At 58.3% G+C, this 25,529-nt stretch overlaps 1 protein-coding gene across 3 annotated transcripts in view; it reads left to right on the top strand.

The window, feature by feature from the left end:
• The first annotated feature begins 3,513 nt into the window (after positions 1 to 3,513).
• The window catches only part of GFPT1 (glutamine--fructose-6-phosphate transaminase 1), a 59,521-nt gene continuing 37,505 nt past the window's right edge, over positions 3,514 to 25,529 (top strand). For 2 of the 3 annotated variants that reach the window (XM_071579323.1, XM_071579322.1), the window contains exons 1-7: positions 3,514 to 3,632; positions 12,981 to 13,088; positions 13,410 to 13,517; positions 16,964 to 17,089; positions 20,213 to 20,271; positions 22,869 to 23,003; positions 25,149 to 25,210. In XM_071579323.1, the coding sequence (XP_071435424.1) occupies positions 3,626 to 3,632; positions 12,981 to 13,088; positions 13,410 to 13,517; positions 16,964 to 17,089; positions 20,213 to 20,271; positions 22,869 to 23,003; positions 25,149 to 25,210 (605 nt within the window). In that variant the 5' untranslated portion in view covers positions 3,514 to 3,625. The remainder of the gene's footprint in view (positions 3,633 to 12,980; positions 13,089 to 13,409; positions 13,518 to 16,963; positions 17,090 to 20,212; positions 20,272 to 22,868; positions 23,004 to 25,148; positions 25,211 to 25,529) is intronic. The other variant, XM_071579324.1, reaches the window with a different exon arrangement.

Genomic DNA, 25,529 nt, shown 5'->3' with positions numbered 1-25,529 from the left:
GAACACATGGAGGGGTTTCTGTGTGTGCAGAGTTCTGAGGAGTGCACATGCAGGGATTTGGTTTTATAACACAAGTGTGGCCCAGGTTGAAGTTGTGCAGTTGGGTCTTTGCTGCTGCCCCGAGCTGAGTGTGGGGCACCCCTGGGTGCTGCAGCCTTTCTGTTTGCACTGAGAGGGTGCTGTGGGTTATTTCAGAGTTGTGGTGGATATATGAAAAAATTCCTTTAGTGATAAGAAGTCCTGGCCTGGGAGCTGCTGCAGGGAAGGAATGCCTGGCACAGAACCAGAGCAGCAGGTGCCAGGGGAGTGCCTGGTGGATCAGTAACCAGGAGGGTGTGAGTGCTGAGGGCAGAGAGCAGGGTGTGCATTCCTGTGCCCACACCTTCCCAGGGCACCTTCCCTTCCCACCTGGGAAATCAGCTGCCAAAATCAGCTGCCACTGCCACCAGACACCTTCCCAAGGGAAGATGGGCAAGAGGAGGAAAAGCAGGATGTGAGGTGGGCCCTTGTGCCCAACCCAGCTGACAGAGGGACAGAAAGCAGCAAACAGCTCGATGGCAAAGCTCTGCCAGTGTGCCCTCACCCAGGAACAAGGGCCAGGAGGTGGCTCTGGGCTGGCTCTGAGCTCCTGATGCCCCTCAGCCCCGTGACCTTCCCCAGCCAGGTGCCAGCAGCAAGCCCCAAACCCTCCCTGTGCCAGTCCTCCCATTGCTGGTTGTTTGCTGGGCTTTGAAGGAAATATTTCTTTCCTGACTTTAATTTAGAGGAAGATCAAGGTGAATGAATGGCATTTTGCTTAAGGGGTTGCTCTCTTTTGTAGCCTTGGGCTTTTAATAAGTTTGCAGCAGGGGTTTGGTGGTGGTGGGTGCAGGCAGGAGGCACCCAGCCCTCCAGCTGCAGGGAGGGCACCCCTTTGTCACTCGTGCCCATCCCAGTCTGCAGATCCCTTTTAATGCCTCCTTTCTCTTGCTTCTCAATAGGAACTGTTGTGGAACAGTCAGAAGGGAATGAGAGGGAGGCCACGTGGAGCTGGGAGGATTCCCAGGGGCCTGACTGGGCTGCTTGTTCCCTGCCCCAGGCTGGAGAAACCCTTTGGCTCCCGGTCCTTAACCCGCTCCTGTCCCAGTGCTGAGAGCTGTGGGAGGGCCTGGGGATGATCCCGTGGGGGCTGCTCCTGACTGGTGTCAGTGGGAATTACTGGGAGGGGGCTCTGGGAATGGTGACACAGCCCCTCTGTGTCCCAGGACTGGGAATTACTGGGGGGAGTTTCTGGGAATGGCGACACAGCCCCTCTGTATCCCAGGACTGGGAATTACTGGGGGGAGTTTCTGGGAATGGAGACACAGCCCCTCTGTATCCCAGGACTGGGAATTACTGGGGGAGTTTCTGGGAATGGTGACACAGCCCCTCTGTGTCCCAGGACCAGGAATTACTGGGGGGAGTTGCTGGGAATGGGGACACAGCCCTCTGTGACCCAGGACTGGGAATTACTGGGAGGGGGCTCTGGGAATGGAGACACAGCCCCTCTGTGTTCCAGGACTGGGAATTACTGGGGGGAGTTTCTGGGAATGGAGACACAGCCCCTCTGTATCCCAGGACTGGGAATTACTGGGAGGGGACTCTGGGAATGGAGACACAGCCCCTCTGTGTCCCAGGACTGGGAATTACTGGGGGAGTTTCTGGGAATGGTGACACAGCCCTCTGTGACCCAGGACTGGGAATTACTGGGAGGGGGCTTTGGGAATGGGGACACAGCCCCTCTGTATCCCAGGACTGGGAATTACTGGGAGGGGGCTCTGGGAACAGGTACAGCCTCCCATGTTTTAGGGCTGGGAATTAGCAGGGTGGGCTCAGGGAATGGCCAGACCCCCCTGCCCGTGTCTCAGGGAGGGAATTCCAAGGGGGGAGCTCCAGGAATGCACAGAACCCCCATCCCGTGTCCCAGGGCTGGGAATTCCAAGGGAGGAGCTCCAGGAATGGAGAGACCCCCCCCCAGCCACAGTCTGAGGGAGAGAATTCCAAGGGGGGAGCTCCAGGAATGCACAAATCTTACATCCCGTGTCCCAGGGCTGGGAATTCCAAGGGGGGAGCTCCAGGAATGCACAAATCTTACATCCCGTGTTCCAGGGCTGGGAATTCCAAGGGGGGAGCTCCAGGAATGCACAAATCTTACATCCCGTGTCCCGGGGCTGCGAATTCCAAGGGGGGAGCTTCGGGAATGCACAGACTCCCGTGCTTGTGTCCCAGGGCTGGGAATTCCAAGGGGAGAGCTCCCGGAATGGGCAGACCCCCCAGTCCCAGTCTCAGGGTGGGAATTCCCGGGTGGGGGACTCTGGAAAGGGGCCCTCGCCGCTCCCCGTCTCCCGGCGCTGGGAATTCCGGGAGGGGCCTCTCCCAGCCCGTGTCTCGGAGTGGGGATTCCAAGGGGGGAGCTCCGGGAATGGACAGCCCCCCCTGCCCGTGTCCCAGGGTGGGAATTCCAAGGGGTTGGCTCCAGGAATGCACAGACCCCCCAGGCCCGTATCTCAGGGTGGGAATTCCAGGGTGGGGAGCTCCAGGAATGGACAGACCCCTGGGAATTCCAAGGGGGGAGCTCCAGGAATGGATGAATCCCCAGCCTGTATCTCGGGATAGGAATTCCAAGGTGGGGGGCTCTGCAAAGGGGCCCGTCCACCTCCCTGTCCCAGGGTGGGAATTCCAAGGGGGGAGCTCCGGGAATGCACAGCCCCTCCAGGCCGTATCTCAGGGTGGGAATTCCAGGGTTGGGGGCTCTGGGAATGGACAGACTCCCCTGCCCCTGCCCCAGGGTGGGAATTCCAAGGGGGGAGCTCTGGGAATGGGCAGTCCTCCCATCCCGTGTCCCAGGGTGGGAATTCCAGGGTGGGGGGCTCTGGGAATGCACAGAGCCCCCAGGCCGTATTTCAGAATGGGAATTCCAGGGGGGGGGGCTCTGGGAATGGACAGACCCCTGGGAATCCCAAGGGGTTGGCTCCAGGAATGCACAGAGCCCCCAGCCTGCATTTCGGGATGGGAATTCCAGGGTGGGGGTCTGTAAAGGGACCCCCCTCCCCGTCTCCCGGCGCTGGGAATTCCGGGCTGGGCTGTGCCCGGACGGGACGGGCATTTCCGTGCCCGCGGGCGGGGCCGGATCCATCCGCTTTGTCCCGCTGTGCCCGCCCCTGTCCCTGTCCCCGCCCCTGTCCCCTCCCCTGTCCCTGCCTTTGTCCCACCCCTGTCCCGCCCCTTTCCCCCGCTGTCCCTGCCTCTGTCCCATCCCTGTCCTGTCCCTGTCCCTGTGCCCGCCCCTGCCCCTCCCGTCCCTGTTCCTGCCCCTCCCGTCCCTGTCCCCGCCCCTGTCCCGCCCCTGTCCCACCCTGTCCCCATCCCTGTCCCCATCCCTGTCCCGCCCCTGTCCCCATCCCTGTCCCGCCCCTGTCCCCATCCCTGCCCCGCCCCTGTCCCCTCCCCTGTCCCGCCCCTGTCCCCGCCCCTGTCCCTGCCCCGCTGCGCTGTGGCTGCCACGTTCCGTGCGGGGCCGGGCCGAGCCGAGCCGGGCGGGGCCAGAGCGGGGCGTGCCGAGCCTGCGCCTCGGCCCCGGCGCTCAGAGCGGCCCCAGCGCGGCAGCATGTGCGGTAAGGGCCGGGCCGGGCCGGGCCGGGCCGGGCGGGGGGCGGGAGGGGCGCCGGGGGCAGCGAGCGGCGCCCCGGCATCGTTATCCCGGGTGGCATCGCCGCCTTATCCCGGGTGGCGTCGCCCCGCTTCCGTATCCCGGGTGGCATCACTCCGGTTCCGTATCCCGGGTGGCATCGCCGCGCTATCCCGGGTTGTATCACTCCGGTACCGCGGGTGGCATCACTCTGGCCTCGTTATCCCGGGTGGCATCGCCCCGGTACTGCCGGTGGCATCGTTCCGGCCTCGTTATCCCGGGTGGGATCGCCGCGTTATCCCGGTTGGCATCTCCCCGGTACCGCGGGTCGCATCGTTCCGGCCTCATTATCCTGAGTGGAATCGCCCCGTTGTCCTGGGTGGCATCGCGCCGGTTCCGCATCCCGGGTGGCATCGCCCCAGTACCGCGGGTGCCATCGCTCCGGCCTCGTTATCCCGGGTGGCATCGCCCCAGTACTGCGAGTGGCATCACTCCAGTTCCGTATCCCGGGTGGCCTCACCCCGTTATCCCCGGCTGGCATCATCCCGGCCTTGTGATCCCTGGGTAGTGTCGCCCCGTTATCCTGGGTGGCATCACTCCGGTTCCGTATCCTGGGTGGCATCGCCCCGGCCCCGTTATCCCGGATAGCATCGCCCCAGTACTGCGAGTGGCATCTCTCCGGTTCCATATCCCGGGTGGCATCGCCCCGGCCCCGTTATCCCGGGTGGCATCACTCCGGTTCCGTATCCCGAGTGGCATCACCCCGTTATCTCCGACTGGCATCATTCCGGCCTCGTTATCCCGGGTGGCATTGCCCCGGTACTGCGGGTGGCATCGTTCCGGTTCCGTGTCCCGGGTGGTATCGCCCCTTTGTCCTGGGTGGCATCGCCCCGGTCCCGCTATCCCGGTTGGCATCACCCCGTTAGCCCGGGTGGCATCGTCCCGGCTTCATTATCCCGGGTGGGATCGCCCTGTTGTCCTGGGTGGCATCGCCCCGGACCCGTTATGCTGGTTGGCATCATCCCGTTGCCCGGGGTGGCATCGCCCCGTCCCGCTGTCCCCGGGTGGCATCGGCGGGGTTGGGAGGGAGCTGCTGGCGGCCCCGGGAAGGAGAATTGTCCCCACATGGTGGCCCCGGCGACAAAAGGGCTGCGAGGTGGCCCCGGGGTTCGGGTCCCTCCGGGGGCGGCGGGGCTGGGGGGGGAACACCCGGGAGCGGGGGGAGAATCCGGGACCGGGGGGAAAAATCCGGGATCGGGGGGAAACTCGGGGGTGGGGGGAAAACTCGGGATCGGGAGGAAAAATCCGGGATCAGGGGGGAAACTCGGGGGTGGGGGGAAAACTCGGGATCGGGAGGAAAAATCCGGGATCAGGGGGGAAACTCGGGGGTGGGGGGAAAACTCGGGATCGGGAGGAAAAATCCGGGATCAGGGGGGAAAATCCGGAATCAGGGGGGAACACCCGGGATCGGGGGGAGAATCTGGGATCGAGGGGAAACCCGGGATCGGGGGGGAACCCGGGATCAGGAGGGAGAATCCCGGGCTGGAATGGGACGGAAAATCCCTGCCTGGGGATGGGACGGAAAATCCCTGCCTGGGGGAAAGCCCAGCCCGGGCCGGGGGATGCTGCGGGAATGCCGTGCCGGAGCTCCTGCGGCGTGTCCGGGCCGTGGCCCCGCTCCTGTCGGGACAGCCGCTCCACCCGAGGGGCTCGGGGTGTATTTCCCGAGGGGTTGCAGCTTCTGATACAGGGGATTCACCCTGCTCGGGGCAGGCTGAGGGAGAGGGAGAGGGGGTGGCAGTGCCCGGGCTGGGACCGGCTTAGGATGGACTCAGTGGAGCCTCCCCGAGATCAGCTCAGGATGGTCCCAACGGAGTTTCCCCGAGATCAGCTCAGGGCTGGCCCCAGGGCTGGCTCAGGATGGTCCCAGTGGAGTTTCCTTGAGATCAGCTCAAGGCGGAGCCAGTGGAGTTTCCCCAAGCTCGGCTCAGGACAGACCCAGTGGAGCCTCCTGGAATTCAGCTCAGGATGGTCCCAGTGGAGTTTCCGCGAGATCAGCTCAAGGCTGGACCCAGGGCTGGCTCAGGATGGTCCCAGTGGAGTTTCCTTGAGATCAGCTCAGGATGGACCCAGTGGAGCCTCCCCGAGGTCAGCTCAGGATGCACCCAGTGGAGCAACCTGGAATTCAGCTCAGAATGGACCCAGTGGAGTTTCCCTGAGATCAGCTCAGGACAGACCCAGTGGAGCCTCCCTGAGCTCGGCTCTGAGTGGACCCAGTGGAGTTTTCCCAAGATCAGCTCAGGATGGACCCAGTGCAGCCTCAGGGAATTCAGCTCAGGATGGACCCAGTGGAGTTTCCCTGAGATCAGCTCAAGGCTGGACCCAGGGCTGGCTCAGGATGGACCCAGTGGAGTTTCCCCGAGATCAGCTCAAGGCTGGACCCAGGGCTGGCTCAGGATGGACCCAGTGGAGTTTCCCCGAGATCAGCTCAAGGCTGGACCCAGCGCTGGCCCAGGATGGACCCAGTGAAGTTTGCACAAGATCAGCTCAGGTTGCACCCAGTGGAGCCTCCCTGAGCTCAGCTCAGGATGGTCCCAGTGGACCGTCCTGGAATTCAGCTCAGGATGGACCCAGTGGAGCCTCTCCGAGATCAGCTCAAGGCACAGCAAGTGGAGTTTCCCCAAGCTTGGCTCAGGATGCACCCAGTGGAGCCTCACTGAGTTCAGCTCGGAATAGTCCCAGTGGAGTTTCCCCAAGATCAGCTCAGGATGGACCCAGGGCTGGACCCAGGGCTGGCTCAGGATGGACTCAATGGAGCCTCTCTGAGATCAGCTCAAGGCAGAGCCAGTGGAGTTTCCCTGAGCTCAGCTCAGGACAGACCCAGTGGAGCCTCCCTGAGCTCAGCTCAGGACAGACCCAGTGGAGCCTCCCTGAGCTCAGCTCAGGACAGACTCGGTGGAGCCTCCCTGAGCTCAGCTCAGGACAGACCCAGTGGAGCCTCCCTGAGCTCAGCTCAGGACAGACCCAGTGGAGCCTCCCTGAGCTCAGCTCGGGATGGACTCGGTGGAGCCTCCCTGAGCTCAGCTCGGGATGGACTCGGTGGAGCCTCCCTGAGCTCAGCTCAGGACAGACCCAGTGGAGCCTCCCTGAGCTCAGCTCGGGATGGACTCGGTGGAGCCTCCCTGAGCTCAGCTCGGGATGGACTCGGTAGAGCCTCCCTGAGCTCAGCTCAGGACAGACCCAGTGGAGCCTCCCTGAGCTCAGCTCGGGATGGACTCAGTGGAGCCTCAGGGAATTCAGCTCAGGATGGACCCAGTGGAGTTTCCCCAAGCTGGGCCATGCCCCGGGTGAGCAGCAGCAGCAGCTCAGCTCAGCTCAGCTCGGCTCAGCTCAGCTCAGCTCAGCTCGGCTCAGCTTGGCTCAGCAAGGCTGGTCCTCCTCTCACCAAAGTGCTTTTCACCCCATTTGCTGTGTTGGTCCAACCACTCCACCTCCTCTGTTGGACACAGGAATACAGTTTATCCTCTCTTTCCATGTCTTCATATTTTCCAGGGAAATCCATGGACAGTGATCTCTTGCCTCTCCCTGCTGTCATTCAACATTTCCTTCTCTTTTCTGGTGGTTTTATGTGCAAAATCAAAGGGATGCTCTGAGGCAGATCATGGGGTTTATACCTAATGTGCAAGTGGCCATTTCTCTCACTGTTTTTGTGGCATTGAACTGGGCTTGCCTTCAACCTGCCTGGCCAGCATGTCCCACTTTGTGCCCCCTTTCCAGAGCCTCCTCACCAGGGAGCTGGGGATCCATCCTGTGTGTCAGTGGAACTCATGTTGTGTCTCTGTAGACTGGAGTTCTCCCTGTGCTTTCCCCTGGGCAGAGGAAGCTGTGCAGGTGAGAACTGCCCCCCTGCAGCTGGCAGGGCAGGGGAACAGCTGATCTCCTCCATCTGCTGACAAAAAGGTGTAACAGGAATCAAAGACACACCAGTTTCCACACCAAAGCCAAGCAGGAATTCAGGGAAGGGAAGGTTTGGGCTCCCCTTGTTGGTGTGGAAGTTGTGGGGCACTGCAAAGGAACTCCAGCTCACCTTTAACACTGTTTGCATTTGTGTTAAAGGCACAAAGTGGAGCAAAGCTCAGAATAGGAGGGATAATTATTATTATAAATAGCTGGCTGCAGGACTAGGGGTGGTTTGGGTGCCTCCTGCTTGCCTTGTTTGAGGTCCAGCCTTTGAAATGTGCAGAGAATTGACTTTCTGCTCCTGTTTGTTTGGCTGTGATAAGCCCTGAAGATGCTGGGGGTGGGTACTCAGTTCAGACTTGATGTGCTTCTCCCTTTATGTACAAGCAGAATTCTCTCTGAATACTGAAATGTTGTGTGAAAACAGTGAGAAAATCATTGGTGGTTGTTCTGGGGATCTCCTGGGGTGGGACCTGACCTGCCTCTCCCAACTGAGGGGTTCTGGTTTGTCCTGCTGGGTCTCCACTGCAGGCCTGGAGGCAAACAGGAATCCTCAGACAGCATTTCTGGGCTGGAATGGGAAGTTAAACTTGACTTTATCCTTGGCTTTATCTTGCCTGGTGGGTGCCCTGCCACCTCCAGAGGTTTTTCCAATTCATCTCCCACAGAAAGGTGGTTATTAAGAGGAGTTTTAAAAGGAGAAATGTCCAGTGCTGCTGTTGCTGTGTGAGTGCTCAGAGACTGCAGGGAGAGCTTCACTTCACTCCAGCAGCAGCTGCCAGGCTGGCCTGACCAGCACAGTGTTTGCTGTGATGTTCAGGTTTCTCTGTGTGAGCTTTCAATGGTCTGCCAGGCCTGGACTGCTGGGAGGAGCCACAAAGTTCAGCTCCTTGCTGGGCTTTGGTTTTTAAGGCTTTTTTCTTGGGGTGTATTTGGAACCTGCAGCTTCCAGAGCTGGCCTGGGCTGAGCTGGGTGTGCTTTGGGCTGAATGCACCAAACCTGTTCAAGGGCAGGAGAGAAAGAGTTGAGGAAACAGGTTTTGCCAGGTGGCTGTTCTGGAAATCAGCAACCCTGGCCTGGGCCCTGACTGGTTGTAATGACAAAAAGGGGTTGTGGAATTGGAAAGGTCTTGCACTGTCAGTGATTGCTGAAGATAAAATGGGCTTAGAAAGAGTTTCAGGTGTTGGGGTTGGCAGTGGGGGCTGAAATGCCCTTTGTCACCCCGAGGTGTCCCTGAGCTCTGCCTGGCTCTCAACTTGGCAGGAGTGGCTCTTTCCAGAATGAATCCCTAAAACTGGTGCTCTGGATGGCAGAAATCCTGCCCTGTGTCTGGGCAGCCAGAGAAGATCAGGTGGATCTCCAGGTGGTGGCTGTTCCTCTGCTCTGCTTTGGCCCAGCCTGGGGATGCTGGATGGGGTGAGACCTCCCCCTGTGCTCCACCGACATGTCGTGATAGTGGCTGAGCTTGTACCCCTCAGGGTGGGCAGGAACAGTGAGGTTTGGGCACCCAGGGCTTGGCACCTCCCTGGGCTGCCCCAGTGGGGCTGAGCTGATCCCTCTGGGCTCAGGGATTCCTGGGAATTGCCAGGGGATGTGCTGAGAACATCTCTGTGGAAAGGGTTTGGCAGGACAGGGTTGGGGTGAGGAAGTTGTGAGCAAGCCCAGCCTGAGGCTTTTCTGCTTCTGTGGGAAAGGGATGAGGAGAAGCTGCTCCTGCCTCACCTCAGGTGTTAAAGATCCTGCAGAGGGTCATTTCCCTGAAGTATTGATGCATTTCATTTGCCTGTGAACCTCCCATGAAGCAGAGGAACCTGAGCTCCCAAAAGGTGTCAGGAAAATGAAGTTCTCAGAGGGAGGATTGTGACTGTCAGCTCTGGGAATCAGGAACAGCCATTGGTTAAAAGTTCTATTTCTTTAAAAACATCCCCTGTTTATGGGGAAGTCTCCACGGAGCTGAGGGAGAAGGATTTGGGCTTGGATAGCAAAAATCAGCTCTAAGAGAGACTTGGGTTTCACAAGCAGCAAATGCCCATTCTGGTGCTTCCCCAGGGCAGGTTTTTAAGACAAACCTGCAAGAAAGGAAATGTTTTATGTTCTGGAGTGTGTTGGTGAAGGGATTTCACTGAAGGCAAATGCAGACAGGACTTCTTGCCACGGCTTTTGGTGGGAGCCAGGACTTGGCTGATCAGCTGAATGAGCCCTTTCAGTCCAGGTGTGCAAAGTCCTGCCAGGTGAGCAGTTTGCAGACGGGGTTAAGTTGAAGGTTTTGTTCTGGTGTGTTGTCAGTGCCAATTCCGAGGTGGGGGAGTCTCTTCCAGCCCCAGGGCTGTTGTGTTTCCTGAGCCTGGCACACCGAAATTCCTGGAGGTGCTGCTGGGAATTCCCAGTTCTGAGCAGAGCTGGACCACAAGGAAGTGCCCAGGGCTTGGCTTTTGTTTCCCATACCGTGTGTTTCACCTCCAGCAGTGCCAGCTCAGGGCTTGGCAAGGTGAGGTGAGGAAATGTCATTAAATGGCACTGCTGTATCCTGGTTTTCTGGAGCTCCTCCTCCTGCTGGCTCCTTCCACAGCCTGAGTTCCAGAGGGCAGGGCTGGGGCCATTCCTGAAAAGTCCTGGTTTGTGGGGGAGTCTAAATGAGGAGCTGAACCCCAAACTCCTCCTTTTGGGTCTGTTGGGCACCTGAAAGTCACTGTGAGCTGGTTTGGGAATGTTCTGCTTGGGATTTGGATCTGTACCTTTGGAATTCCTGACAGCCAGGCTGCCAAGGGGCATGAGCTGATGGTCCCACATGGGAATCCTTGGATTTGCCTTGGAATTTCACCCAGACCAACATCTTTGCATTGAGTGTTGTGATCTCAGTGAACTGGCAGTTGGGTGGAGAAGTTGGTGCTTCTGTGAGAGCAGTTGGAGCTCCTCCTGTCCTGCCCAGGAGCTGTGCAGTTGGATCTCCTGCCCAGGAGCTGTGCAGTTGGATCTCCTGACCAGGAGCTGTGCAGTTGGATCTCCTCATCCTTTGCCCAGGAGCTGTGCAGTTGAATCTCCTCCTCATCCTTTGCCCAGGAGCTGTGCAGTTGAATCTCCTCCTCATCCTTTGACCAGGAGCTGTGCAGTTGGATCTCCTCATCCTTTGCCCAGGAGCTGTGCAGTTGGATCTCCTCCTCATCCTTTGACCAGGAGCTGTGCAGTTGGATCTCCTGCCCAGGAGCTGTGCAGTTGGATCTCCTGACCAGGAGCTGTGTAGTTGAATCTCCTCCTCATCCTTTGACCAGGAGCTGTGCAGTTGGATCTCCTCCTCATCCTTTGACCAGGAGCTGTGCAGTTGGATCTCCTGCCCAGGAGCTGTGCAGTTGGATCTCCTCCTCATCCTTTGACCAGGAGCTGTGCAGTTGGATCTCCTGCCCAGGAGCTGTGCAGTTGAATCTCCTCCTCATCCTTTGACCAGGAGTTCTGCAGTTGAACCTCCTCCTGCCCTGAGTGCTGTGGTTGGTTTGGGTGTGAGCACAGGGAGGCAGAGGCCAAGCCTTGCAGGGCTGTGCCTTGGAGAAGGACATCTCTGGGGTGTTGGAAAGGGCTTTTCTGGGCTGAAGTGCAGGTGGAGTTTGATGTTGCCCAACTGTTGTACCTGCAGGAGAGTCATAGAATGGATTGGGTTGGAAAAGCCCTCTGAGATCATCAAGTCCAACCCTTGATCCAACCCCACTGTGATCACCAGATCAGAGAATCACTTGGGTTGGAAGAGACCTCTGAGATCATCAAGTCCAACCTTTGATCCAACCCCACTGTGATCACCAGCCCAGGGCACTCTGTGCCCTGGGCTGGTGATCACAGTAGGGTTGGATCAAGACATGGTGGATTCTCACTCAGTGCCACATCCACAGAATCATAGAATGGATTGAGTTGGAAAAGCCCTCTGAGATCACCAAGTCCAACCCTTAGTCCAACTCCAGTCCCTTTACCAGATCATGGCACTCAGTGCCACGGCCAAGCTCAGGTTCAAACCCTCCAGGGATGGGGAATCCACCCCCTCTCTGGGCAGCCCATTCCAATCCCTGAGCACTCTCTCTGCAAAGAATTTCTTTCTGCTCTCCAACTTCAATTTCCCCTGGCAGAGCTTGAGCCCATCGTGCCCCCTTGTCCTATTGCTGAGTGCCTGGGAGAAGAGACCAACCCCCACCTGGCCAGAACTTCCCTTCAGGGAAGTTTTGGGGCTGTTGGTTTGAATGAGTGAAATGGGGTTTTTTTCTTAATGAGTTTGTGGGAGGAACTTGGAGAAAACTGTTGAGGGGGGAATTCCTCTCAGGGCTGGTTCTTGTGTTGGTGAACCTCGACTTCTTCACCTACAGGGATGACTTTCCTGTGCCCCAATGGGGAATTATCCCTCCCATCACTCCCAGGAATGTCCTGCTGGGATTCTTGGGGTGTCAGGAGGAGGATGAAGGTGTTTTCTCGGGAATTTTGGTCTGTGTGCTGGTTTAAAGGGGAACCTGCAGGAGAAATGAACCCACCACAAAAGAGATTCTAAGTCAGAGTTAGAATTTAATACCAATATTGCAATCAATGCAGTGGCACAAAGAGCAATTGGGTTTAACCCCCAAGCCCAGCAGTCTAACCCAGCCCCCTGGGGCACAAACACAGGGGGGTTTGGTGGCCCCTGTGCTGAGCCCCACGTGGTTCCCCCGAGGCCAAAGGCAAAGGAGGGGACAAAGCTGTTGGTGCAGATGATGGCAGAGTCTGGGGGAGAGTAGGGGGCTCCTCCTGTGCAGGGTCTGCTCCTGCTCTGGATGCCAGGAGTGATGCCAGAGGTGCCCAAAGGCCAAGATTGTCTCGCCCCAGGTTTGGGTGGGAGTCCCCAGTGCCTCCCCCAGGGCAGGGAGTTCCACCCTGGGGGATCTGACTCTGGCACTCAGGGGGGAGTTTGGACTTGTTGCTGGCCCCTGAGCAGAGCTGAGCCCTCAGGTGGGTGTGGAGGTGCCAAGGAGTCCCTGCAGGGCAGTTCTCCCAGCTCCTCTGCCAGGCTTCTTTCCCAGCCAGCTCCCAGCCTGAGGGCTCAGCTGTGCCCTGGGCAGCTGCTGCCAATGGGCCCTTGGGAACAGTTGCTGGGCAATGGCCCAGAGGGTTTGGAATGCCCAGCCTTGGGCACCCCCACACTGGGACAAACTGGGCCCACCTGCTGGACTGGGCCAGTCTGTTAAACATCAGTGACATCCCTGTGGGGGACAGAGAGGGACAAGTTGTGGTGAAAAGCAATGGTGAAAACATCCTCGGTGTGAAACCTGTTGGAGTTTCTGCACCCCCAGAGGAGGTGGCACCTTCAGAGCTGCCCCTGCTGGGTTTGGGCTGAGGTGACTGAGATGATGCTCTTCTCCCCAACAGGCATCTTTGCTTACCTCAACTACCATGTGCCCAGGACGAGGAGGGAGATCCTGGAGACCCTCATCAAGGGGCTGCAGCGCCTCGAGTACCGGGGCTACGACTCTGCAGGTACCTCTCTCCTCACTGGCCCCTTTTTGGGGAATTCTGGCTTGTGAATGATGCTTTTCATGGGTGGTTTCTGCTCTTTCCTGCTGTTGAAGAAAGCTGGAACATAAACTGGCTGTGCTTGTGCTCACAGGTTTGGATGAACAGATTTTTCCTGCCATTCTTGCTGCCTTTTTTCCTCAGGCTTTGAAAATACTGACACTGAAAACTCGAGTTCTAATCTAAGGGGGTTCTTGGCAGGATGTGGGGGGAAAGAGCACTGGGAAATAAAAAAGGGCAGTGTTTATTTGGATAATAATTGTCCCTCTCTGTCCCCACGCTCAGGGGTGGGCCTGGATGGTGGCAATGACAAGGACTGGGAAGCCAATGCCTGCAAGATCCATATCATCAAACAGAAGGGCAAAGTGAAGGCTCTGGATGAAGAGGTTCACAGTATGTGCCTCCCTTTCTTTTTTCTCTCTTTGTCCATTTTTGTGTGTCCCCCAAGGCCAACATTAAAACTTGGCTGTAATAACACCAAGTTCAGGGGTTCAATTCCCTCTGTGGGCCATTGACTGAAGAGTTTGGGCTCCATGATCCTTGGGGGTCCTTCCAGCTCAGAATTGTCTGGGATTCTGTGATTTAAACATGTAAATAATGTTTGGGAAGCCTGAGAAAATCCATGAAAAAAAAAAGGTGACCTTGGAGAACTTACTCCAAACCCAAGAGACCAGCAGGTGTGTCACCCTCTGCAGAAAGCTCCTCAACTCACTTTTCTTCAGTTTATTCTTGAACAAGCCTCCCTTTCCTCCTGCCCTTTTCCCTTGAGGGGTCCTCTCACCTCAGCTGTGCTTTGAATATCCCCTGTTGTGCTCCAAACACTGTTTTTCCAGGCAGTTTGTGTGTGAAGAGCCAGAGGTGAGAACTCACCCTGTGCTGGAGGAGCCTGGGGGTGCTGTGGGTGTTGGAGGGAACTTGCACAGAAGTTTCTCAAGATAAATTCTCCAGATCAATCAGTCACAGCCTGTTAAAATAGACCTGAAATATATTCTGAAAACGGATCTAAAACCCCCAAACTGACCCCAGGGTGGGCCACAATTACCAGAGCTTGGGCAGAAAGGAGAAATGCTCCAACAACTCCCCAGCTGGAGTTTTAGTGTTCCTCAGGGACATTTATCCCAACCTGGGCTGGCCATGCTGGGGGATGGCCCTGCAGGTCCCTTGGGAGGGAATGTCACACTGGGAGACCAGGGAGGTTCTGCAGCTCCTTCTGCCTGGATTGACTCCTGAGCTTCGTGGAACCTGAGCTGGGTGTCCTCAGAGCTGGTGGGGTGGGACACAGGTGGCTCTGGGAGGGTGGGAGAGGCTTTTCAGGGCTCTCAGGAGCTCCACTCCACATTCCAGAGCTGTGTTGGGCCTTTCCAACCCAGTGTTGAGTGGCCCTTGGGTGCAGGGTGAGGGTGTCCCACAGAACAGGGAGGTGGGTGGGCCAGTCTGAGAGGAAACCAGGAGGCAAAAAACCAGCCAAGGGGTGTGGGACAGGAGGGGAAGGTGGATAAAGGATTCCTGGGCAAACCTGTGCCTGCTCTGGAAAACTGCAGGATATTTAAAGAGGTCATGGAGACACTTGTGGAACAAATTAAATATCTTTTTTTCCCAAGAAGGGAGATAAAGGATTCCTGGGCAAACCTGTGGCTGCTCTGGAAAAATGCAGGATATGGAGTTTAAAGAGCTTGGGGAGACACTTGTGGATCAAAATGAACATTTGTTTCCCCAAGAAGGCAGATAAAGGATTCCTGGGCAAACCTGTGGCTGCTCTTAAAGAGGTTGTGGAGACACTTGTGGAACTAAAAGAGCTTTTTTCCCCCCAAGAAAAGATAAAGGATTCCTGAGCAAACCTGTTCCTGCTCTAGGAAATTCCAGGATATTTAAAGAGGTCACAGAGACACTTGTGGAACAAAATGAACATGTTTTTCCCAGGAAGGTGGATAAAGGATTCCTGAGCAAACCTGTGCCTGCTCTGGAAAAATGCAGGATATTTAAAGAGGTCATGGAGACACTTGTGGAACAAATTAAATATCTTTTTTTTTTCCCAAGAAGGGAGATAAAGGATTCCTGGGCAAACTGTGCCTGCTCTTAAAGGGGTTGTAGAGACACTTGTAAAATAAATTAACTTTTTTCCTCCCCAAGAAAGGAGATAAAGGATTCCTGAGCAAACCTGTGCCTGCTCTGGAAAACTGCAGGATATTTAAAGAGGTCATGGAGACACTTGTGGAACAAATTAAATATCTTTTTTTTTTTCCCAAGAAGGGAGATAAAGGATTCCTGGGCAAACCTGTGACTGCTCTGGAAAATTGCAGGTGATGCAGATTTAAAGAAGTTGGGGAGACACTTGTGGATCAAAATGAACATTTTTTTCCCCCAAGATAACAGATAAAGGATTCCTGAGCAAACCTGTGTCTGCTCTTAAAGAGGTTGTGGAGACACTTGTGGAACTAAATTAACTTTTCCCAAGAGGGCAGATAAAGGATTCCTGGACAAACCTGTTCCTGCTTTTAAAGAGGTTGTGGAGACACTTGTGGAACTAAATTAACTTTTTTTCCCCACCAAGAAGGGAAATAAAGGATTCCTGAGCAAACTGTGCCTGCTCTTGGAAATTCCAGGATATTTAAAGAGGTCATGGAGACACTTGTGGAACAAAATGAACATGTTTTTCCCAGGAAGGTGGATAAAGGATTCCTGAGCAAACCTGTGCCTGCTCTGGAAAGTTGATGGATATGCACTTTTAAGGAGCTTGGGGAGACACTTGTGGAACAAATTGAATATTTTTCCCCAAGAAGGGAGATAAAGGATTCCTGGGCAAACCTGTGCCTGCTCTAGGAAATTACAGGATATACAGTTCAAAAGAGGTCATGGAGACACTGGTGGAACAAATTGAACATTTCCCCCCAGAAATGCTGCTGCTCATGGTACCCCTCCTGGAGATGGGCCAGGATGGTGGGGTGGCCCAGTCACAGGGACAGGTCACAGGGACAGGTCACAGGGACAGGTCACAGGGGGACAGGTCACAGGGACAGGTCACAGGGACAGGTCACAGGGGGACAGGTCACAGGGACAGGTCACAGGGACAGGTCACAGGGGCAGGTCACAGGGGCAGGTCACAGGGGGACAGGTCACAGGGACAGATCACAGGGACAGATCACAGGGACAGGTCACAGGGGACAGGTCACAGGGGACAGGTCACAGGGGGTCAGGTCACAGGGGGACAGGTCACAGGGAGGGGTCCCAGGGACAGGGCCCAGGGGCAGGTCACAGGGACGGGTCACAGGGGGACAGGTCACAGGGGGACAGGTCACAGGGGGACAGGTCACAGGGACAGGTCACAGGGGCAGGTCACAGGGGGACAGGTCACAGGGGGACAGGTCACAGGGACAGGTCACAGGGAGGGGTCCCAGGGACAGGGCCCAGGGGCAGGTCACAGGGATGGGTCACAGGGGCAGGTCACAGGGGGACAGGTCACAGGGACAGGTCACAGGGGCAGGTCACAGGGGGACAGGTCACAGGGGCAGGTCACAGGGACAGGTCACAGGGGCAGGTCACAGGGACACCCTGAGAGGTGACAGGGTTGGGTTTTCCTGAAGGTTATTTTTTGCTTTAGCATCTGAGGAGTGCAGGGTGATTCCCTGTGTGCCTCTGCGTGTTGGATCCCTGGAAGCACCTTCATGTTTTGGTTGGACTTGATGATCTCCAAGGTCTTTTCCAGCCTTGAGCCTCCACCATTCCACGTCCTGTGGGATTGGCTGGTTCTGTCTCCCTCCTGTCCCCTTGGTGAGACTCCCACCTTGACCCAGGGCAGGGACAGCCCCTCAGGACTAACAAACCTTCTCCTTGTGCTGCAGAGCAACAGGACATGGACCTGGACATCGAGTTTGACGTGCACCTGGGCATTGCCCACACGCGCTGGGCCACCCACGGGGAGCCCAACCCCATCAACAGCCACCCCCAGCGCTCCGACAAGAACAACGGTGGGTGCCCACGGTGCCCACGGTGCCCACAGCCCCTGGGACAGCCCCTGGGACAGCCCCTGGGACAGCCCCTGGGACAGCCCCCACAGCTCCTGGGACAGCCCCTGGGACAGCCCCCTGGGACAGCCCCTGGGACAGCCCCTGGGACAGCCCCCACAGCTCCTGGGACAGCCCCTGGGACAGCCCCCTGGGACAGCCCCCTGGGACAGCCCCCACAGCCCCTGGGACAGCCCCTGGGACAGCCCCTGGGACAGACCCTGGGACAGCCCCTGGGACAGCACCTGGGACAACCCCTGGGACAGCCCCTGGGACAGACCTTGGGACAGCCCCTGGGACAGCCCCCACAGCCCCTGGGACAGCCCCTGGGACAGCCCCCTGGGACAGCCCCTGGGACAGCCCCTGGGACAGCCCCTGGGACAACCCCTGGGACAGACCCTGGGACAGACCCTGGGACAGACCCTGGGACAGCCCCTGGGACAGACCCTGAGACAGCCCCCTGGGACAGACCCTGGGACAGCCCCCTGGGACAGACCCTGGGACAGCCCCCTGGGACAGCCACCTGGAACAGCCCCCTGGGACAGCCCCCTGGGACAGCCCCCTGAAACAGCCCCCTGGGACAGCCCCTGGGACAGCCCCTGGGACAGCCCCTGAGACAGACCCCACAGCCCCTGGGACAGACCCTGGGACAGCCCCCACAGCTCCTGGGACAGCCCCTGGGACAGCCCCTGGGACAGCCCCCACAGCCCCTGGGACAGCCCCTGGGACAGCCCCTGGGACAGCCCCCTGGGACAGCCCCCACAGCCCCTGGGACAGCCCCCTGGGACAGCCCCTGGGACAGCCCCTGGGACAGACCCTGGGACAGACCCTGGGACAGCCCCTGGGACAGACCCTGGGACAGACCCTGGGACCGCCTCCACAACCCCTGGGACAGCCCTGGGACAGCCCCTGAGACAGACCCCACAGCCACTGGGACAGCCCCCACAGCCCCTGGGACAGCCCCCTGGGACAGACCCCTGGGACAGACCCTGGGACAGCCCCCACAGCTCCTGGGACAGCCCCCTGGGACAACCCCTGGGACAGACCCTGGGACAGACCCTGGGACAGCCTCCACAGCTCCTGGGACAGCCCCCTGGAACAGCCCCTGGGACAGCCCCTGGGACAGACCCTGGGACAGACCCTGGGACAGCCCCTGGGACAGACCCTGGGACAGCCCCTGGGACCGCCTCCACAACCCCTGGGACAGCCCTGGGACAGCCCCTGAGACAGACCCCACAGCCACTGGGACAGCCCCCACAGCCCCTGGGACAGCCCCCTGGGACAGACCCCTGGGACAGACCCTGGGACAGCCCCCACAGCTCCTGGGACAGCCCCCTGGGACAACCCCTGGGACAGACCCTGGGACAGACCCTGGGACAGCCTCCACAGCTCCTGGGACAGCCCCTGGGACAGCCCCTGGGACAGACCCTGGGACAGACCCTGGGACAGCCCCTGGGACAGACCCTGGGACAGACCCTGGGACAGACCCTGGGACAGACCCTGGGACAGCCCCCACAGCCCCCTGGGACAGCCCCTGGGACAGCCCCTGGGACAGACCCTGGGACAGCCCCTGGGACAGCCCCCACAGCCCCTGGGACAGCCCCTGGGACAGACCCTGGGACAGCCCCTGGGACAGCCCCTGGGACAGACCCTGGGACAGACCCTGGGACAGCCCCCACAGCCCCCTGGGACAGCCCCTGGGACAGCCCCTGGGACAGCCCCTGGGACAGCCCCTGGGACAGACCCTGGGACAGCACCTGGGACAACCCCTGGGACAGCCCCCACAGCCCCCTGGGACAGCCCCTGGGACAGCCCCTGGGACAGACCCTGGGACAGCCCCTGGGACAGCCCCTGGGACAGCCCCCTGGAACAGCCCCTGGGACAGCCCCTGGGACAGCCCCTGGGACAGCCCCCTGGGACAGCCCCTGGGACAGCCCCTGGGACAGCCCCCACAGCCCCTGGGACAGCCCCTGGGACAGCCCCCTGGGACAGCCCCCACAGCCCCTGGGACAGCCCCTGGGACAGCCCCCTGCCACCTGCCATGCCCAGGAGGGGCCGCTGCACTTGGGCAGTGGGTTGGTTACAACTTGGCTGCAATAATGCCAAGGTCAGGGGTTCAATCCCCTGTGTGGGCCATTGACTGAAGAGTTGGACTCGATGATCCTTGTGGGTCCCTCCAACTCAGAATGGTCTGGGATTCTGTGATCTCGGAAGCAGCAGGGCTTGGGCTGGGTGTGTGGGCACAGGAGGAGTGTTTGCAGCAGGGAGGGATCCCAGGGAGGGTTGGGGTGGGTGCCCAGAGGTTGGGTGGGTGTGTGGGCACAGGAGGAGTGTTTGCAGCAGGGAGGGATCCCAGGGAGGGTTGGGGTGGGTGCCCAGAGGTTGGGTGGGTGTGTGGGCACAGGGGGAGTGTTTGCAGCAGGGAGGGATCCCAGGGAAGGTCGGGGTGGGTGCCCAGAGGTTGGGTGGGTGTGTGGGCACAGGGGGAATGTTTGCAGCAGGGAGGGATCCCAGGGAGGGTTGGGGTGGGTGCCCAGAGGTTGGGTGGGTGTGTGGGCACAGGGGGAGTGTTTGCAGCAGGGAGGGATCCCAGGAATGGTTGGGGTGGGTGCCCAGAGGTTGGGTGGGTGTGTAGGCACAGGGGGAAAGACAGAAGGAAATTGGGTGGTGAGAGATTTCATGACTGTTCCTCAGACTGGAATTTGGTTTCATTTTTTTCCCCATTTATTATGTTTTTTCCTACTCCCACTGCACAGGAGGGGTTGGTGTGCCTGGGGCTGCCACAGGGTGGGTTGTGTTGGGTGTAGCTGCCACAGGAGCAGAGGGGGGCTGGTTCCTGCCAGCAGGGTGGAGGCTGCCAAGGGCTTGAGTGACTCCAGAAGCTTTGCAGAGTCTTGGTAGCTCTTTGGCCCCCCCTGGGTCACTGTCATCCCCTGCTATTCCCATCCAGCCAAGGGGGCAGAGCAAGGAGTGGCAGCAGGAGGGAAATCTGCTTTATTCTGCCAAGTGCCTCTGCCACAGTAACCCCCTGTGGGCTCTGGGGCCAGGCCAGGCTGGGGCTGAGCAGGGCCTTTCCTCTGTCCCCAGAGTTCATCGTCATCCACAACGGCATCATCACCAACTACAAGGACCTGCGGAAATTCCTGGTGAGCGACCCCAGAGTGTGGGTGGGACACTCCTGCCCTCCCTCCCTCCTTCCCTCCCTCCCTCCCTCCCTCCCTCCCTATCCCTCCCTCCCTTCCCACTCAGCTGTGCTCTCACACTGGTATTCCCACACTCACTTTCCCACTCAAAATTCCCCCTCATCCCACTCCTTCACTCACTGCCCAAATCACATCCCCACTCCCCACTCACAATCCCACTCCCCACTCATATTCCCACTCCCCAAGCACGTTCCCACTCCCCAAATCACATTCCCACTTCCCAAACCACATCCCCAGTCCCCACTCACAATCCCACTCCCCACTCACCTTCCCATTTCCCACTCACCTTCCCATTTCCCACTCACATTCCCACTCTCCCAATCACATTCCCACTCCCCCAGTCACATTCCCACTCCCCAAATCACAATCCCATTCCCCACTCATGTTTCCCCAGATCACATCCCCACTCCCCACTCACATCCCCACTCCCCCCTCACATTCCCACTCCCTGCACTCCCCCACTCACATCACTCCTCCATTCTGGTTCCCCCACTCGTACTTGCAGTCCCCTCCTCACACTCTCACAGTGACTCTCCTGCTCTGGAGGGACATCCCCATTCCCTCCTACCTCAGCCCCACTCACTTCCCACTCCTGCCTCCTGCACTCACACTCCCCACATCCCCCACTCGTACTGTCACACTCACACTCACCCATCCACACTCACACTCACCCATTCACACTCACACTGATCCACTCACACTCACCCACTCACACTCACACTCACCCACTCACTCTCACACTCACCCACTCACACTCACCCACTCACACTCACACTCACCCATTCACACTCACATTCATCCATTCACACTCACACTCACCCACTCACACTCACACTCACCCATTCACACTCACACCCATTCACACACTCACCCATTCCCATTCCCACACTCACCCATTCACACTCACACTCCCCACATTCCCCCATATTCTCACACTCACACTCACACACTCACACATTCACACTCAACCATTCACACTCACCCACTCACACTCACACTCACCCATTCACACTCACACTGATCCATTCACACTCACACTCATCCACTCACACTCACAGTCATCCACTCACACTCACCCATTCACACTCACCCACTCACACTCACTCACACTCACCCATTCCCACTCACACTCATCCATTCACACTCACACTCGTCCACTCACACTCACAGTCATCCACTCACACTCACCCACTCACACTCACACTCATCCATTCACACTCACACTCCCCACATTCCCCCATATTCTCACACTCACCTGTTCACACCAATCCACTCACACTCACACTCACCCACTCACACTCACCCATTCGCACTCACACTCACCCATTCACACACTCACCCACTCACACTCACCCACTCACACTCACACTCACCCACTCACACTCACACTCACCCATTCACACTCACACTGATCCATTCACACTCACACTCATCCACTCACACTCACAGTCATCCACTCACACTCACACTCACCCATTCACACTCACCCACTCACACTCACCCACTCACACTCACACTCACCCACTCACACTCACACTCACCCATTCACACTCACACTGATCCATTCACACTCACACTCATCCACTCACACTCACACTCACCCATTCACACTCACCCACTCACACTCATCCACTCACACTCACAGTCATCCACTCACACTCACACTCACCCATTCACACTCACACTGATCCATTCACACTCACACTCATCCACTCACACTCACACTCACCCATTCACACTCACCCACTCACACTCACCCACTCACACTCACACTCACCCACTCACACTCACACTCACCCATTCACACTCACACTCATCCATTCACACTCACACTCATCCACTCACACTCACAGTCATCCACTCACACTCACACTCACCCATTCACACTCACCCACTCACACTCACCCACTCACACTCACACTCACCCATTCACACTCACACTGATCCATTCACACTCACCCACTCACACTCACACTCACAGTCATCCACTCACACTCACACTCACCCATTCACACTCACCCACTCCCACTCCCACTCCCCTCCTCCACACTCCCCACTCATGTCCTCCCACTCCCTCCTTTCCTCTCACTCGTCCCCTCCACACTCACTGCCCTGTGCCCCCTCCCATGTCCTTGGGCAGGAGAGAAGGATGAAAGGAAAGTGGGAAGTGAGGGGAGAAAGAAGGAAAAGGGAAAGGTGGAAAAGCAGAGGGAAGGATGTAAAAAAAGGTGGAGAAAAGAGGGAGGATAAAAAACAAGGAAAAAGAAGGAAAGGCAGGAAGGAAAAAGGGTGGGCAGAAAAAAAAGAAAGGCAAGAAAAAAGGAAGGGAAAGGAAAGATGGAGAAGGCAAGGGAGGAACAAAGAAAAGTCATGAGAAAAAGTTGGAGAAGTTCAAGGGAGGGATGAAACAAAAGGAAGAAAGAAGAAAAGGAGGAAGAAGGGAAAGGAAAATGCAGGAAGAAGGGGAGGAGGGAAAGGGGAGGAAGAGCAGGATGGGAGGAAGGCTGAGGGCCGGGCACCAACAGCTGCTGTCGCTGCAGGAGAGCAAAGGCTACGACTTCGAGTCGGAGACGGACACGGAGAGCATCGCCAAGCTCGTCAAGTACATGTACGACAATCGCGACAGCGACGACATCAGCTTCACCACCCTGGTGGAGAGGGTCATCCAGCAGCTGGTAATGCCACAGGGCACAGTGGGGCGGGAGCAGCGGGGTTGGGCACAGCAGGGTGGGCACAGCGGGGTGGGCACAGCGGGGCGGGCACAGCGGGGTGGGCACAGCAGGGTGGGCACAGCGGGGTGGGCACAGCGGGATGGGCACAGCGGGATGGGCACAGCGGGGCGGGAGCAGCGGGGCGGGAGCAGCGGGGTGGGCACAGCAGGGTGGGCACAGCGGGGCGGGAGCAGCGGGGTGGGCACAGCGGGATGGGCACTCCAGGGCACACACACCAGGGCACAGACACACCAGGGCACACACACACCAGCACAGGCACACATACAGCAGGGCACACACACAGCAGGGCACAGACACAGCAGGGCACACACACACCAGGGCACACATACACCAGCACGGACTCCCCAGGGCACAGACACACCAGGGCACACACACACAAGAGCACAGACACACCAGCACAGACACACCAGGGCACACACACACGAGGGCACACACAGCAGGGCACAGACACACCAGGGCACACACACACCAGGGCACACACACGGCAGGGCACACACACGGCAGGGCACACACATACCAGCACAGACTCCCCAGGGCACAGACACACCCCAGGGCACACACACACCAGGGCACACACACACACCAGGGCACACACACACCAGGGCACACACACACCAGCACAGGCACACACACACCAGGGCACAGACACACCAGGGCACACACACGGCAGGGCACACACACGGCAGGGCACAGACACACCAGGGCACACACACACCAGGGCACACACACACACCAGGGCACAGACACACCAGGGCACACACACACCAGCACAGGCACACACACACCAGGGCACAGACACACCAGGGCACACACACACCAGGGCACACACACGGCAGGGCACACACACGGCAGGGCACACACATACCAGCACAGACTCCTCAGGGCACAGACACACCCCAGGGCACACACACACCAGGGCACACACACAGCAGGGCACACACACACCAGCACAGGCACACACACACCAGGGCACAGACACACCAGGGCACACACACCCCAGGGCACACACAAACCAGCACACACACACCAGGGCACACACACACCAGGGCACACACACCAGGGCACACACACACCAGCACACACACTCCAGGGCACACACACACCAGGGCACACACACCAGCACAGGCACACCAGGGCACACACACTTCAGGGCACACACACACCAGGGCACACACACCAGCACAGGCACACACGTGCCCAAAAAATAGCCCCTGCCCTGCAGCCTGGCGTGGGGCAGCCTGGGCACTGCAGCCCCAGCCTGGGCACTGCTGCAGGATGCTCTGGGGCAGGTGTTTGTCTCTCCTGCCTCTGACAGCTCATCTCAGACACACGTTGGGTTTTCTGTAGCCGTACCCTGTAACTCCTCTGGGAAATGTCTGAATTTTGGGGCACAGCAGCCCTTGGAGATGACCAGTCCCTGCTGGGCTGGGCTGAGCAGGCCAGGTGGGCTGGGCTGGGCTGGGCTGGGCTGGGCTGGCAGAGCTCTTGGCAAAGCCAGTCTGTGCCCCCAGTCCTTCCTGATCTCTCCATCGGGGAGAGCTGCTGACCCCTTGTGGAATCCACCGCAGAGCCTCTGGTTCCACTGTCAGTCCATGCCCCGTTCCCTGGAGGAGCAGGACCCACCACAACCTACCCCTCACCCTGGAGCACCTCGATGGGCAGAGTTTGTCAGGGGTTGCCCAGGCCAGGCAGGTTGTGGTGGCTCACCTGGACCTTCGGTGCCACCTCACCTGAGCAAACAACCCAGAGTTTTGGTGCTTTGGGGTCTTTGTAGGTGCCCTCTCTGCTCCCTGAGCTCAGGCAGCAGCAGGTGGGTGGGTGGGTGGGTGACCAAGGCTGGCTGACTGTGGGGTCTCCCTGGGGCTCAGGGGACATTCCCAGGCTGAGGAAGCACAGCCTGGGCCCAGGGGAGGGACATCCTTCCAGGGTGATGGGGAGGGACCTGCAGGTGCTTCTGAAAACCCCTGTGAAACCTCCTGCTTGGTGTCCCCTCCTTGGTCACAGCAACACGGGAGCAGCTTCTGTGCTGGGAACACTGGAGTGGTGCCCAGGTGAAGGGATAAACAGTTTGTGTTTCTCTCCTTCCAGGAAGGTGCTTTTGCTCTTGTGTTCAAGAGTGTCCATTACCCTGGGCAAGCTGTGGGTACCAGGTGAGTGTTGCCATAGTAGAGGTTGTTCTCATCACCCTCTGAGTCTTTTGGTTTGAATTTCCTTTCTCCTGTTTGCCCTTTGTCGTAACAGAAAGTTCCCCACAATATTTTGAAAATCTCTCAGTGCCCACAGTTATATCACACCTGGTCTGGTTTGTGATAAAAAAAATCTTTATTTTTTTGTATCCTCTGCTTGTGGTTTGAAAGGAGATGGGTTTATCCTTGGTTTGGTGCATCAACCTGGAAGCTGGACCAGCCCCGAGTTCAGCTTTTCTACCTGTTCTTTAAACATCACCAGCACTTGGGGTGGTTTAACCAC

The sequence above is a fragment of the Pithys albifrons genome, chromosome 29, assembly GCF_047495875.1.
Source record: "Pithys albifrons albifrons isolate INPA30051 chromosome 29, PitAlb_v1, whole genome shotgun sequence".
Classification (NCBI taxonomy): domain Eukaryota; kingdom Metazoa; phylum Chordata; class Aves; order Passeriformes; family Thamnophilidae; genus Pithys; species Pithys albifrons.
This window is presented reverse-complemented; position numbering and strand designations above follow the sequence as displayed.